The sequence below is a fragment of the Urocampus carinirostris genome, chromosome 5, assembly GCF_059441175.1.
Source record: "Urocampus carinirostris isolate Australia breed hairy pipefish chromosome 5, RoL_Ucar_1.0, whole genome shotgun sequence".
NCBI classification, from domain to species: Eukaryota; Metazoa; Chordata; class Actinopteri; order Syngnathiformes; family Syngnathidae; genus Urocampus; species Urocampus carinirostris.
The window spans coordinates 16,619,869-16,635,926 of NC_142353.1; the positions used below are offsets into that span (position 1 = coordinate 16,619,869).

Sequence of the window (16,058 nt, forward strand, 5' to 3'; positions counted from 1 at the left end):
ATAGATAGATAGATAGATAGATAGATAGATAGATAGATAGATAGATAGACACTTTATTCATCCCGGCAGGGAAATTCACATTTCCAGCAGCATCCCTTCGCTGAGAACAATACAATAATAAAGCAAAAGGAATACAATATACAAATACCCAATGTGAGGTGCTAATACCCACTGTAGCGTGTTGTATAGAGTATTTAAATAGTGCTACATTAAATACACAATGCAATAAAAGTACAGTAATATGCAATGTAGGGGGTGTGGTTTAATGTGGACCTTTACTCCGCCGGGTGGAGTTAAAGAGCCTCATGGCATGAGGAAGAAAAGATCTCTTCAGTCTGTCCTTGGTACAAGACAGTGACAGCAGTCTTATGATATGTTGTGTTTGTAAGTTTTTTTATTGCTTAAACCCCAATGTGTACTAGTAAACCACTAGCTGGCCTTGTGTTGTCTGGTGCGAGCGAGGGCCAGTGCCCCAATGTCACAGTGTACAGCGTGGCAGCATCCTGCCGGACAAACATGCCAGAGACCTAAGTGTGTAATCCACTGTGTGAAAGAAATACCAATTTCTCAACTTGATTGATGATTTTTTTTAAATAAGAATCACCATTGGTGTAATAGTTCATATATATTCGACGAGTATCCACATCCATTTTGTTTTACTGAATGAAAGTCTTTTTGTAACTCTAGGAGACACAAAAATTTTCACACTGTCCCTTTAATAAGAGGAATTGTGATCATTAAGTGGCTGACGTTAACACTTGGCTGGTATATTGTTTTGTGAAATGAATACAAATTTCTGAAGCAGGTGTATAAAATAAATGCACGTTTATATGACTGTTAATGTATTTTTACTTGTTATCAAATCAATGTTAGTTGGATCCCTTAACCACACTGGTTGTAGAGACACCATTTCCTATGGTTTGTCTTGGGCAATTATAGCCTGGTGGTGCCCAGCCCTCTCCAGGCCAACACATGTTTCCACCCGGTTTTGAACCGGGGACCTTTCGTGTTTCAGGCAAATGTGTTAAGCACTGCTCTACCGACGTAGATTTTCTTTTTATTAATTACGTTTTTATACCAATGGAATACGCTACATAATACATATTTTCCCTTTAATTTCTAGTTCTAAATAGTTCATATCGCCAATTCCTAAAACTGATACAGAAAGGTATACGTAGTCGCCCACCCCTACTAATCAACGAATTAAAAAACAAACGTTATCTAAATCAATTTTGAATTCGAATACAGGAATAGGTTTGTCTTTTCTGTTTTCAGACCATTGGTCGGTGGCGCATAGTGCAACAAAAACACGGGGTTGAAAACATTCCTGTGAAAATCAACTCGCAGAAATACTGCGGCGTTGGACACGGCGCAGGAGTCAGCGGCAAGCGATGCCAAATTAGCCGCAGCTTTAGGGAATTATGCAATGTGATAGGACACCAGTTGCCAAGCAGCTATTGCACAGATCACACAGACTGGTGTGATGGGTGCTCGCACGCAATGACTCACAGTTCCGCCACTCGCGCTGCTGTCCATGATTATGATCATTTGCGATTCCACAAGCAGCTTGGCGGAGAAGCAATAATCAGCCCAAATTCACTCTCACACTTCCTATGTGCCCCCATCGTGCTCCTCCCTATTCACTTGCTTGTGGTTCAGTGTTATCCTGTCTTTCTTAGTCTGGGCTAATCACACGCAGGAAGTGTACTGCTGATGAATCTTAATATTCATTTATACACCGAGCCTTTGATGTCCCCCATCACCCCTTCTTTGCAGTGTAAGCACTTATCTATCTTCTCCTCTGCCAGCTATGCCAGCTCAGAATATCTCCCCCTGAACACATTTAACTTGGGGTGTGTGTGTGTACCACTGGAGATGGGAACCAAAAAGTTGACAAGGGAGAATAGAAATGTCAGTGGCGAAAGATTATGCCGCAGTTTCCGCACTATAAGGCGCACTGGGTTGTAGGGCAACCCCCCAAAAATGAGTCTTTGTTATATTTTTTCATACATAAGGCGCATCAGACTATAAGAGAATACTAAGGTCTAGACATACTAAGCAAGCGCTTGGATCGGATGGATATTATTTTCCTTGGATTGATACTTCACCTCTCCACCAATTTCTTCAAAGCACCGGTTCTATATGTAAAAAGCGCAGTCTTTCCCTCGGCCACTCTCTTATGCCTGTTTGTGTGACTGACAGGCACACTTTTAGAACCTCTCCCTAACTGGCCTGTTGCTGCATCTTGCCTGCCAGGCAGAAAAGAGGGACACATCTGTGCTTAACCTTATCAGAAGCTAAATACGACAGAGGCAAACAGGAAGTACAGGGCCAAGTGTCATTTGTGTGGTAAAGTGGTCTTCTACAGTGTCAAATTTACGCAAGCTGCAACCAAAGATGTAAACATGTAACTGCTCCTGGACCAAAACCCGTAAATCCGCTGTTGCTATGGCAACAGAGCCAAAAGGGTTTGTCTTTTAAATTGATGATTTTTTTCTCACTTGTAACAGTTGTTGTAGTGGATGTAATTTTTTTTTTTTAAATGTTTAAGTTTTTTTAGATTGTATTGTTTACACTATGTGCACTTTCTGTATTGTGCAATGTAATTATAGTCGACATGTTGGCATTGGTGGCACAGCGGCTGAGTGGTTCTGAGGTCATGGGATCAAACCTTGTTGTGTGTCCTCCCACATTCCCAAAAACATGCATGTCAGGTCAATTGGCTGGTCCAAATTGTCCCTAGGTGTGAATAAGCGAGTGAGTTGTGTCTCTTTGTGTGCCCTGCTACTGGCTGGCAACAAGTTCAGGGTGTCCCCTGCCCACTGCCCGAGGATAGCTGGGATGGGCTCCAGCACCCCCGCAACCCTACTGAGGATAAGCGGTGCAGATAATGGATGGATGGATGGATGTTGGCATTGTTATATTTATATTTTGTTACATTGCTGTTTTTTTGTTTGACTCTTGGCTTTTGTTCTGAAACAGTTCTAATTCAAATAGTACTATTTATTTTTTTTATACTGTTGAAGTTTGAAATGTAGTTATTTAATAAAAAACGAAAAGTGCCTAAAATGTATTTGCTGCACTTATTGTAATTATAAACAAATTCAAGGGGGCTGGGTACAATTACTCAAGATTCATGACGTTTCCAAAACTGAAATAATAAGTATTGCAATCGGTATCAATTGATACTATTGTGTATTTACGTGGATCGGATTGATATAAAAACTCAGTGAGTTGTGTCTCTTTTTCACCCATCCCCACTGGCCATGTGCTTTAAACAAGACTACAAGGTATTTAGACGACACAAAAGACAATAGCGCCTATGTCATCATCACACTATTTTTAGTCACAATACCGCGTTGTTGATGTTTTAATATGGTCCAGGAAAGGTTGGGGACCACAGAAATACAGTTCTGTGTCATTGAGTTGCAAAGTCTTTACTGAGGGCAAAAGATTGTTCTAAGTAATTCAGTCGTCCTGAAAGATTTGAACAAACGCACGGCCATACATATTCAACAATGTTTCACTACCAATGCTTCGTTTGAGATGGGAAAAAGTGAAATATAACTGTATATTAATTTCAATCACTTTCTGTTTTCTCATTTATCTAACATATCTATCTGGTACTGTGACTACAAATGGTGTTATAAATTGATAAGCTCTAATGCCTTACTGTGTATCACCCACAGGTGGTCAGGTGATAAAGTGTCTGCGGACCACCGCTATCTGGGTTCGATCCACATTGCAGCTGTTTTCATGCAATTGTGGGCAGCGATAAGCATCGCCTGATCAATAATTTCACAAAATTGATGATACACTAGAATGCATTTCCATTTTTTTCTGTACGTAAAGAGCATCAGATTATAAGGGGCATATTCAAATTTCTGTCCAATTTGGGGATATTGTGAGCACCTTTTAGTAATACAGTACTAGTATTACAAAACAATGCAACAAGGCATAGGACCCATTTGAATGACCAAATACTTCATTGTGCTCCATAGACTGAAAGAGGTCAATCCAGACTCTTCTTTGGGATCAAACAAATGTCAATAAGGAATTATTATGTCATGGCCGCTGAAGCCATTGTGAAGCTTTGATCGTATATAATCTCCACTGTCAAAAAAAAGGACATGCGAACTGTAGTCTGCTTCTGTCCTATATAATAAACTCTAATCAGAGATGGTTGATCACACTTTTTGGACCAAAACCAGTGCAACTACTAAATAGTTTAGTAAAATCAATACAAATCACTTTTTGTTTAAAAATAATTGAATTGAATTGTCTTTGTCGACATTAGTAACAACGCAGTAAAACATTGTATTCAATGAGATTAGACATGACACGATAAATACGTAATAAATACATTAAAGAGAAAAATAAGATAAAAAGGCTATCAGGATAAATAGGCTTAGGTTTTAATAATAGTGCTAAAAATAGCATATCATCAAAAAATTGAGCAATGAAAAGTAGCGCAATAACATTTAGCAGCAACATAAATGATTAAATAAGTCAAAACATATATATTATCCACAATTCTGCGCTCTTGTTTAGGGTGGTGATGGCCCTGGGGAAGAAACTGTCTCTAAGCTTGTCAGTTCAACTATTATTATTACTAAAATAATTTCTACCTTAAATAATCATTATTTTTCATTTCTTACTCAAAAGAAAATAGGTTTTAAAAAAATGATACTTTAAAACTTGCAAAGTAATCTAACATCTTTCATGTCGAAGATAACTCTAAATGATTATTGTTTTTATTTTTTTAATGGTAAGGAAATACGTTTGAAAAAAGAAAAAAAAGCTTTGCAGAAGTATGAAGAAATTTTACCTCCTTTTATAAAGGATAATAAATCAGTGAAGTCTTATATTCAGGTAGACATTTTCACAAAAAAATTAAACGCAGAAGACTCTAAAATCAATTAAAAATCATTTAAATTAGCGTTTGTTTGCTATTTTTGTCATCTTCCAGTGCAAATGTATTTAATTTTTGTTTTGCTTCTTTTTCTTTAAAAATGCACAGGTGATAAACACTAAAGGGATATAAATCTTAGTGAAAGACAAAAATATTGAGGAAAAATGAAGGAATGCATGAATGGTCTTTATTCTCATTATACGATAGTACAAACTTGAGGGCTTCTCCTTTCAGTGCAATAAGCGATGTAGAGAGCGTCCAGCTAGCTGCTTACTAGGATTGGAGATCCTTGGAGTGAGCCAGGTCTCCATGATGATTTAAGTTCAACAGTCATGAATGAAGTGGTTTTTCAGGAGTTGTAGCTCCAGGTCATCTGTTTCATGGGTAATGGAACTGCCATTGGTGGGATACAGGCTCAGCAGGGCTGTCTTGTTTGAGTTGTTAAGTAGCTCCAGCAGTAGGGCGGACTTAAACCCTCGAAAACGTTTTTATGACCAAATCCATGAATCATAATTTAACTCTGAGCCTCTTAAAAGACCCCTAGCCCTCCACGGTTTCAGTCTAGAGAAGCTATTGTGTCAGTCGGAAAAAAACTGTTATGGTTTATTCCGATAAAATGTATTTGACATTTGCTGTTTGTGGCCTAACCTGAACTAACTAGTTGGAAGAAACATAAACCCAGTTCGACCAAACCGACCAAACTACTATCCTTGATGAGTACGCCTTTTCCTCTGAGGGTCTTAAAAGAGGTTTGTTTTTATATACACACACAAGCAGGAAAGTTAGCCCATGTGGAAAGAGGTGTCCAGCGGGGTGTGTCTTTGGCAGTAAAGCGTGCCCTACTGACTATATTTAGAAACTCTAAACACTCTCTTTTCTCCCCCGTGTGACCCTTGCTCCTTGCCGCAGACATTCCCATATCGGCGCATGGAGCGACGCCGCTGACCGCAAAAGACTTTAGTGCAGGTGTTTCCGATGATGACGGACGTCCCCGACACTTTGTATACAGTCAAGAATATGCAGAAACTTTCCAGACGTTGCACGGTCGCCTTTGTTCTGCTTTAGATTTGATTTTTTTGGTAGCAATGGAAGACGGCGAGTTGGTTATCCGCTTGCCCGGAAGATCTGACTCCCCGCCGTCGGGCGAAGGAAGTGTCCGTGCCGGTCTCGGGTTCGGACAGACGTTGGTACTGCGCCACAAGGAAGTCCACAACTTCTTTTTCGTCCCTTTCAGGGAGCAGCCCATTTACAGCACGCGGGCCCACGTCTTCCAGATCGACCCCAACACGAAAAAGAACTGGCTGCCCACCAGCAAGCACGCCGTCACCGTGTCCTACTTCTACGACAGCACGCGCAATGTCTACCGCATCATCAGTTTGGACGGGACAAAGGTAAGCTTGCATTTGCACCTGCCGCATGCGTTTTGTAGCACGTTCCTTTTCTCACCGCGTCGTCCTCTCGCGCAACCTTGCGGGAGGTGAGTCTGCTTTTAAATTGCTCAGCGGGCAGCTGCTCGGGTGACAGTGTGTGTTTGTGTGAGGTCAGAAAAATCGTATTTGCACATTTACAGTATCCGCAACAGTGCAAGCAGTGAGGTTAGTGTCTGTTACATATACAAAAAAAAAGATTTTAAACGTACAAGCATAATGGCCAAGCCGCATGCAGCTCCAGAGCAACTTGTTCACAAAAGCAGATGTTTATTGTTTTCTTTTGGTATTTATTAGGGTGTCTTGACACCAAACTTAGCTAAAGACTCTCACAGAGGCCTAGATTATGACTGTGTAAATTTTCACGAAGATCGATTCAGCTGTTTCAGAGCCTATAAGTCACATACAAACTTACACGAACACATACACGTCTGGATTTATTAAGTAGTTCATCCATCCATCATCTGCACCACTTATCCTCAGTAGGGTCGTGGGGGTGCTGGGGCCCATCCCAGCAATCTTCGGGCAATGGGAAGAAGACACCCTGGACTGGTTGGCAGCCACTTGCTTATTCACACCTATGGACAATTTGGACCTGCCAAACAACATGAAATGCATATTTTTGGAATGTGGGAGGAAACCCCTGTTAATTTTTTTTTTTCTGTTTTCTTAGTTCTTTGTTGTTTTTGTTGTTGTTGCTTTTGTGCATCAGGTTGGTCTGTTTATATGTTATATTGTCACTCAACATGGATGCTGTAATATTACTGAAAAAACTAAAATAGTTCTGGTGACCCAAAAAAAAAAATCATTTTGGAAGAAATAATCACAAAAAAAATATCTATAACTTATTAATCATTTGATTGGCAGAGCCTGAAAGCAATATATGAACTGCAGCAAAGAAAAAAGCGTTTTGTTTTCTTAAATAAGCAATAGATAGGCAATCCTCTATTAATTAAAAAAGCCCATGAGAAAAAAAATACTGGATGGCTTGATTTGCTCTTAGCTTACTAATACAATCATTAACTATATTGTTTGGTGCGCCAAATCAGAATGCTTGAATTCACTAGCGCCCTCTGCCACGAGGCAAGAGAATTGTGTGCCTCACTCTGTATCTGCAAACCCTCAGCAGAGTAATAGGTTATATACTAACGGTATTAATAATATTCATATTATGTAAAAATTCACAGATTTTGAAAAATAAAATAAAAAAATTGTGACATTAATTTAGAAATGACTTTAAAGGTGTGTGATATTCGACCACTAGATGATATTGTGTGTGCAAGTGAAAACGAGTGCTACAAAGCACAAATGATAAATGGACGGCATTTCTATAGCGCTTTAACCAGTCACCCGAGAGCTGCTAAAGCGCTTTACAATTTATTTAACATTTACCCATTCAAACACCCCCTCACACACCGAATGGGGAGTCACCCATGCCAGGTGCCTACCTGCTTATTGGGGGCATTAGGGGTTCAGTAACAAGCCCAAGGACACTTCAACATTTAATTCGGAGCCTGCGACCTCTTGAAAAGGAGTACAAACTACACAGACTCAAAGTGACCAAAGCTTCTCATTTTTCTGTCTTTCTTTTGTGAATCAAGAATAAAGAAAAGAAGAATCGACCAAAAAAACAGCAATGAAACAAAAATACAAACATTTTATAACAATGTCAACAAGACAGCTAAAATACCTTCCATTGCACAATATTTTGAAATAAAGTCAAAGATAGAAAAATGCTTTTGAATTTGTTATTTGATTTGTTGAAAAGAGATAAGACTATTGGTAATTGATTTCCACACTAATTTATGGTTGCTAACTATATGTTTTAGACTTAAAGTGAAACCAAAATATGTGTGTAAGTGCAGTAGAACAAAGTAACAGGTGATGATGTCTGATGTGGAATTTATTTGCCTATTCCTAGTGGCATGACCTGACCCAGTCAATTTCTTTGTTGTTGCTGCTGATGCTGTAAAATGTGTCAATGTGTTTTTTAATATAACACTATGATGATAGTTTTCGCAGTATTTGGAGCTTTTTTTAATGACTTTTTATTTCTCACACACACACATTGACAGAAGGTAGGGTCATCCATCATACAGCAACACAAACAAAAAATATATACAATTGACATACCCATTAATAACAGGGGCGGCAGTAGCTCAGGAGGTAGAGCGCTCGTCTTGGGATCAAGGGATCCCACCTGGAATCCCGGCTCGTCCGTGTTACATGTCGAAGTGTCCTTGGTTAAGACACTGAACCCCTAATACCCCCAATAAGCAGGTTAGCGCCTTACATGGCTGCAAAGCCGCTATTGGGAAATGTGGAGCACATTGTAAAGCGCTTTGGGAAGTCAGTGACTTGAAAAGCGCTATATAAATGCAGATCATTTCATTTCATTTCATTTCAATAACAAAACAAACAACAACAAAAAGTGTTAATAAAATAAATAAAAATTATTTGGAGCTTTTAAGCATGTTGACAAACTACTTGCATTAATGTGATAATTATCGTTTATGAGGTATTAATGTGATGAAAGAGAAACATTTCTTGTTCACCAAAAAGTTTTTTATGTGATTTTACTTAAGAAAATAGTTTGAATTCTGCAAAATCAAGATCAGAAAAAAACAAGCTTTTTGCAAGCTAACTCCTACTGTCACTCATTTCGATTGGGTCTGATTAATTTAAAACAAATCATGGCGTAATCCGATCGTTTCAACCTTATTTGAGTACTCTTGCTAAAGCCCCTTGCACACTTGACGCCATTAGCATAGAGAATTTGGCGAGCACAGCAGGCGCCTTTTTCAGCTGCACCGTTTTCAGTCCTTCGCTCAAGTTATCTAGGTCACATGTTTTCAGATCATTTGACCATGATCTACCAAAATTACCACAGAGTCATATAGCACACATTTACTACTGCGCCAAAGAAAAATACAAATGAGGGCTGCATCACGTAAAATATGTTGTATCGTCCCCACAATGAACCATTCTGTGGATAATAGGGCTAGAATTGAGTCTTTTTCATTGGTTGTTGTCACAATGTTGGACCAAATTTATCATAATTCCTTGAGGATTAAAGGGAACTCCATGCGACTAGACTATGATTCAGATGATACCAAAAGGGAACCAAAGCGGTTTTGATAGATAACTTCCCCTGCTTTCAAATCGGATGGAAAAAATGAGGACATTGCTTTCTATCTGGGAGAAAAAGAGGAAATATCGTGAGTGCATTGTAAATTTTGAATAAAGTACAGCAGCATCAAACCTCTTGTTAAAAGTTATATAAATAATATTGGCAAAAGTAGCTCACTGATCCTCCCAGAAGGGCATCTGAAATGTTTTCAGATGTCACTGTAATTAATAAGATGTTAGGAGTTTAGAGTGCACGTGTTGTGGAAGAGAGCAACTCGCTGTTTACCCTGTGCCCCGCAGACCCGAGAAATTTGGTGACCAAGCTCCAAAATGCTCAAACATGTTTGATACTCAAAGTCTTTGGCACCACACCGTTTTCCTCTCAAAATTGCCCCCGCACACCACAGGCAAAAAAACAAATATTGGTACATATTGCGCTCAGATGTACAGTGAAGACAATAAGAGTCACGGCCGGAACAAGCAGAGGACCCAAATGCGTAACGTTTCACACAATACTTTATTAAGGGATCGGGGAAGTCAGGTTGAGTCGAAAAGACAGCGATGTGGTACTCGCTGGACAGGTGGAACAGGAACCCCCCCCGGTCGATGACAGATGGCGAGGCGGACAGGCGGGGCCGGAGAGCAGAGCGTGATCATGGACTGGACAAGTCGGGTAGCCGGCACAGGGGGCGAAGCATGATCATCGATCCAAAAAAGTCAGATAGCCGGGACTCGAGAACGAAGCTTGGTTGGGGATCGATACAGGAAACAGGGGACAGAATTAGGCAGGTTACGGGTAGCAGAGACAGGAGAACAGAGCGTGGATAGGGGATCGATACAGGAAACAGGGGAGGGAATCAGGCAGGTTACAGGTAGCCGAGATACGAGAACCGAGCGTGGATTGGGGATCGATATAGGAAACAGATCGGGATCAAAACAGGAGCCAGCGTCAAAAGTGCTTGCCTTGCATGCGCTGAGGTTCGCTGACGGACTGACAAGGAGTGAACGAGAATGCAGTGCTTAAATAGGGAGAGGGATAATTAGGGAACGAGAGGTCTAACTGCCAACTAGAGGCAGGAGTTGGTCAGAACAGTATCAGATAGTTTTGACTTTCACAGCACAGATGGCGAAGGCCTTTTCTGTCAATTCAAATTACAAAAGGTAATTGACTGCACATAATCGAAAATGGCATGCTATGGTCAGGCGAACTCTGACAGTTATGTGCCGTCAATGGCACTCAAAGAGTTCTTGTTAAAAAAAGTGGTTGTAGTCTGTTAAAATGTCATTTCTTGGCAACCAAGATGTTCTTGGGTTTCTACATACTAACAGTACCATTTTATATGTCAGACTCTGTCCTTTTTTTCCCTCAGAAAGGCCTACCAAAAAAAAAAACCCAACTGTTTTTTCAAATGTAAACCAAAAAAAAAAAAATCTTGACTCGAGATTACTATTTCAGTCTATGGTTGTTTTATCTAAGTCTTTGAGCGAGACTAAACCGCTCCAACGATCGCATTTGATTTCCATTTTGGTAAAGGTTGACAGTGTGTGTTTGTGTGAGGTCAGAAAAATCGTATTTGCACATTTACAGTATCCGCAACAGTATCCAGTTTTAAACAAGCACAGTTTTTTTTTAATATTCTAGAGACAGACTGTGTTTCAGCCGTAAAAATAGAGTACGCGATAACATCTATCAAATTTGATTTATTTGTAGAGCACTTTTCAGGCATTAAAATTGCCCCTTAAAGTGCTGTATAAAAGCATTCAGCGTACAAGACAGTAAAATCCCCTCCCCCCTCTCCACCTAACTACACGAAACACCTCATACACAGACACACACGACGATTAAAATACAATAAAAACAAAAAAACAGTAATCAAAATAAAATATGATCATGGCAAGGCACAGACTAACCATGTGAGGAAGGGGACCTGAGGGAGTCTCATTCACACTGATAGGGATGGCAGCAGATGTCCACAGGATTTTCAGCCATTAAACCAAACCTTACCAGATGAGGAAACACCGTAATGTATAAATAGAAATAGAATAACTGCAGTACAAAACATAGAACCGTTAAGTTACAGTAAAATATTCGAAGTTGAAGATCATGTCAGGACCAGAACGGAAACAGGACCCAATTGCGTTACGTTTCTCACAAGTTATATTAAAGGAAAGAGGAAGGGCTGCGTCCATGATCAGGCGTCTGCTAGGCGCGGTAAGCAAGTCGCTCTCGTACTTGGATTGTGATCCGAACACGGTCGATGGCGGTGTCAAGGACGGAGAGTAAAAACGCGGTCGGGGTCAGAAACGGGTCGTAGGTCGGGACAGGAGAGCAAACGTGGTCGGGATCAAAAACGGGTCGTAACCGGAGACAGACGGGAGAAAAACGACAGGTGGGAGTCAGGGTCGAAAAAGCTTGCTTAGTATACACTGAAGTTCGCAGACGGACCGAGGATTGACAGGACTGAGTTCAAATAGTGACAGGGAGCTAATCAGAACCCACGGCGGGTGGCGCCAAATGAGCGGGTACAGCTGAGTCACATCAGTAACCATGACAAATAAAAATGATCAAGTGTCAAAAGCTTGGTATACATGCTTTTTCTCATTGTATCATCCCTCCAGAGCCGATTCCTCTTTAATTTTCTTTCAATTTTACTCCAGCCTTACAAAATGATACATGGGTTGGGAGGGTTTTAGTACAGCTCTGGCAGTACCAACTTTAAAATGTCAAGTTCAAGCAATGCATTTCACAATCCTATCTGGTAGCACTAATCCGAGGGTTTAAAACAGGGGTGTCAAACTCATTTTACCTCGGGGGCCACACGATAGAACAAACATTCTCTCGGGGGCCGGACTAGTGTTGGAGAAATTGGAGGTTCGATAATCGAGAGAAAAGTCTTCTCATATGTGGATAAGGAAAATGGACAGGAGCCAGCCTCGTGGAGGGAGATACAACTTTATTGATGCGTCAATGAAGATCTCAGAGAGCTGGGAACATGACAGTGTTTTTAAAGCTGGTAGCGACGATTAAGCTTCGATTACACCCCAAAAGGCGGTCCTGTATCACGTATCAAGTACAGAGCGTCCCGTCCCTTGCACGCTATCTTCAAGGAAACTTAATGTCGCCAAGCGTATCTTCAAGGATGTCTACCCGACCTTTTCCCACAACTGTAAGCAAGTCTTTCTACATTTCTACATGTATGCAAATCTATTCTACAAATGCAAGTGTATTTACCACAACATATCCCCCCATTGGGAGTTTATACTCCCATTCTGAACAGAAATTAAAATCAAAAATGAATACAGGGTAGTGGTAAAGTATTACAAATCATAGATATCAATACACGGACAGAGTTTACGCGAATCGAAAATAAAAATAAAATTCTGGCGGTCAGCCTGCTGTGATCATTCTAACTTTCATTGTTCATGTCTCATTTACAAAAACCCCCAACACTCCAAACATCTGACCCACGCACTAACCCCCCCTTCATTTATCTTTATCCGTACACACTGGATTATACACGTGGACCGTCGATGGTTGATCGGTACGTGATAAAGGTAAATGAATAAATCAACTGATAAGTGAGTGATAACAAATTTTGGTAACAGTCGTCGATACATTTCAAGATGAGTGCATGACTGGATAGCGATACAGCATACACATCGGCCTTTGGCCTGACCCCTGCGAACATTTTGAAGACCATGCACTGTCGTATTCGTCAATGGGTCTCATGAAGTCAGATGTTGGAGTGAGTGTTCATCCCAGCAGGCATCACGCGCAGTTTCCATGCAGCCCAAAACCCGGAAGCGACGATGCATCCTGACCATCCCAGACAGCAGCTTGCTCCCCGGCAGTGTGACATATCAACAAAAGAATCACAATCAGAAACCAATATATTTGTTGCTGTTATTCCTAGTGCTATATAGTGTGTTGCGTGTTTAACAATAGTGCTAATTGATATCGTATTCAGTCCAGATCATCATATGTGTCTATTTCCGCAGATGGTCCATTTTTTATTATAATGTAGACTGACTATTAACGTTGCCTGATAAAATTCAAGGCGTTGAATTTAGTTGAGTCATCTGTTCTTCCTCACTAAGGAATAGGCTTGGATATTTAATCACTAACTGTGCTCATTGAGCTTCTGCCACCCTAGTATTAGCCACTACTGTCATTTGTTCTCCAAAAGTCTTAAGAATTCCTCTTTTAAGAATAGGTATGGCACAGAAACACAACAAACACATAATTATTACGACAGCTAGTACAAGAATCCCCCTTTCGCTAACAGACTACCCCAGTACCCAAATGTAGACGAGAACCAATCAAAAGAAATACTGTTCTTCTCAGTATTCACTGTCACTTCATTGCTCAACTCACGAATTTTCGACATTGCTTTTGTGAAGCTTCCTGCTGCGGCTGTGTTTAAAGGTATATAAGTACAGCATTCCTCCTATATCATATGACACACGCCTCCTTTACTGGCTAAGAGAAAATCGCTTTGCTCTCCTACTGCACTAAAGGCCTCGTTAATGTAATTAATAAAACGTTGTTGGTTGTAATAAATCAATAAATGTAATTAAGCCATTCTGCGTTCTTTTTCGGAGTTATCCAGATAAATATCGATTCCAATCCAGACTTAATTTCATTCCTAGCTTTAAATTCATCTGGAATTCCTCTCGGTTGTCTGATGGTATCTAGCTATACACGTCCACCCGGAAACTCAAACGTTTTGATTGGGTAAGCGTTAGGAACTATAAACAGGACATGCGCACTTTTACTCCGTTGCCCAGCGCCTGTGCTAAAAGTAAATACGTAAGTATCTTCAGTTGTAGGAATTTTTGACATTTTCACAAAATAACTTGGCTTGCATCAGGTTTTGAATCAATAATTTGAGACAAAATGACAGACAAAATGAGCCTCAGCACTCATAAGTGACGGCGGGAGGGAGTCGAATTTTAAGTCACTCAACACTCAAAACGTCACACAGTGAAAATTAAAATCGCTGAATGAAAGTACCGTAGAAATACTACGACAGTAATACGGTAATAGAGAAATGCCCCTAGAGGTATACTAAACAATATCACAAAACTAACGATTCAATATAGTACTTTAAAACAAAGACATAGTACACTACATCAATTAAAAATAAATAAAAAAATAAATAACTACAAAACTAAATACCAAGTTAAGTGCAAAAAGGGCATTTATGAGCTGGCTCTCTTCAATAAATTGAGAAAAAAAGCAGTTTTGTCCAATGAAAAAGACTGACTTAACCAATTACCAACAGCAATGACGTAATCTCGAAGCGACGAGATCTCATTAGCTAAGATCGGCGTGCAGAAGAATAAAAACTCGTACAGCAAAACCAAAGTAACGATGATGTAATGCGTTGAATCTTTGTTAACGAGGAATTAAATGATAATGACAATTTAAAGGAAAAGGTTGCGTCCCCAGCATGAATGATGCATCTGGGACACAGGTACATGGTGAAATGAAAACACTGAGTGTATAATACAAGATAATTATACAGAATAGTTTAAAAAGAAAGAATGTTTAAGTAACAAAACTAATCATCTCTCGTTGAATATGCGAATGGCAAAAGGGTAAGAATTTTTAAGACGTGTAGTTATGCTCCTAATAAAGCAAGGGCGAGTAAAACAAAGAAGACGACTGGAAACCGTCCATACTTTCAGTGTAAGAGGCGTGATACGTAAAAGGATTGTTTCCTTAGTTTTTCTCATATTCAAAAATAGATTACTAGTGGTATGAATGATTGCGAATTATCAAAAATTGAAAGAAGTTTGAAAATGACGACATATTATCACAGGGAAGAAAATTCGAGACTAGAAATCATTAATAACGTAGCTGAAGCTATTTGAGTAATATTTCTTTTAAACAGAAAAGAAAAAGAAAAACAAAGGGAACTAAGACAATTGCGTAAAAACGAAGATTGTTGCGCGGAATAAAAGATTAAGATAGTAATATAAAATAAAAACGAGTCAACAAGATAATTCATAAGTGACAAGTAGGTATTGCTTTATATCGAATCAACAATAAGAGATTATGATTACAGAGGCATGAAAAGACAATTAGAAATTTTTGACATTGAGTTCGAGTTGGCAGTTTTTTTTTAGGACAATTGATTCCACACTGAATTTTTTAGAATGAGTGTTACGTTCGACAAATGATTAATAAATGTGAAACAATAGCTGACTTATGGTTTGGTTAAGTTAAAATGAAACATTGTCTATGGAAAACAGCATTTTTTTTAGAAGACAATGAGAATAAGATTGATCAATCCTGGAAAGGATTAAAGGAATTAAAAATAACGGGTTAATGGATTTCGAGACATGGGAAATGAATGGAAATTAATTAAACTAAGATAATGTCTACTAGTACTTAACTTTAGAGAAAAATTTAGAAATTGAATAACCTGGCTAATTCACTAAAACAGGGGTGTCAAACTCATTTTAACTCGGGGGCCACACTAAAGAACAAACATTCTCTCGGGGGCCGGACTAGTACATTAGAGAGAAAGAAAATGAGAAAGTGCAAAAGAGAGGGCGAGAAAAAGAGAGAGGGTGGGACGAAA

The 16,058-nt window shown here is 39.5% G+C and overlaps 1 protein-coding gene across 2 annotated transcripts in view; it reads left to right on the forward strand.

The window, feature by feature from the left end:
- homer1b (homer scaffold protein 1b) overlaps positions 1–16,058 on the forward strand; it is a 78,658-nt gene that overhangs the window by 10,615 nt on the left and 51,985 nt on the right. Inside the window, exon 2 of one of the 2 annotated variants that reach the window (XM_088336001.1) lies at positions 6,147–6,303. In XM_088336001.1, the coding sequence (XP_088192127.1) occupies positions 6,147–6,303 (157 nt within the window). Of the gene's footprint in view, positions 1–5,846; positions 6,304–16,058 lie in introns of those variants that run through there. The other variant, XM_088336000.1, reaches the window with a different exon arrangement.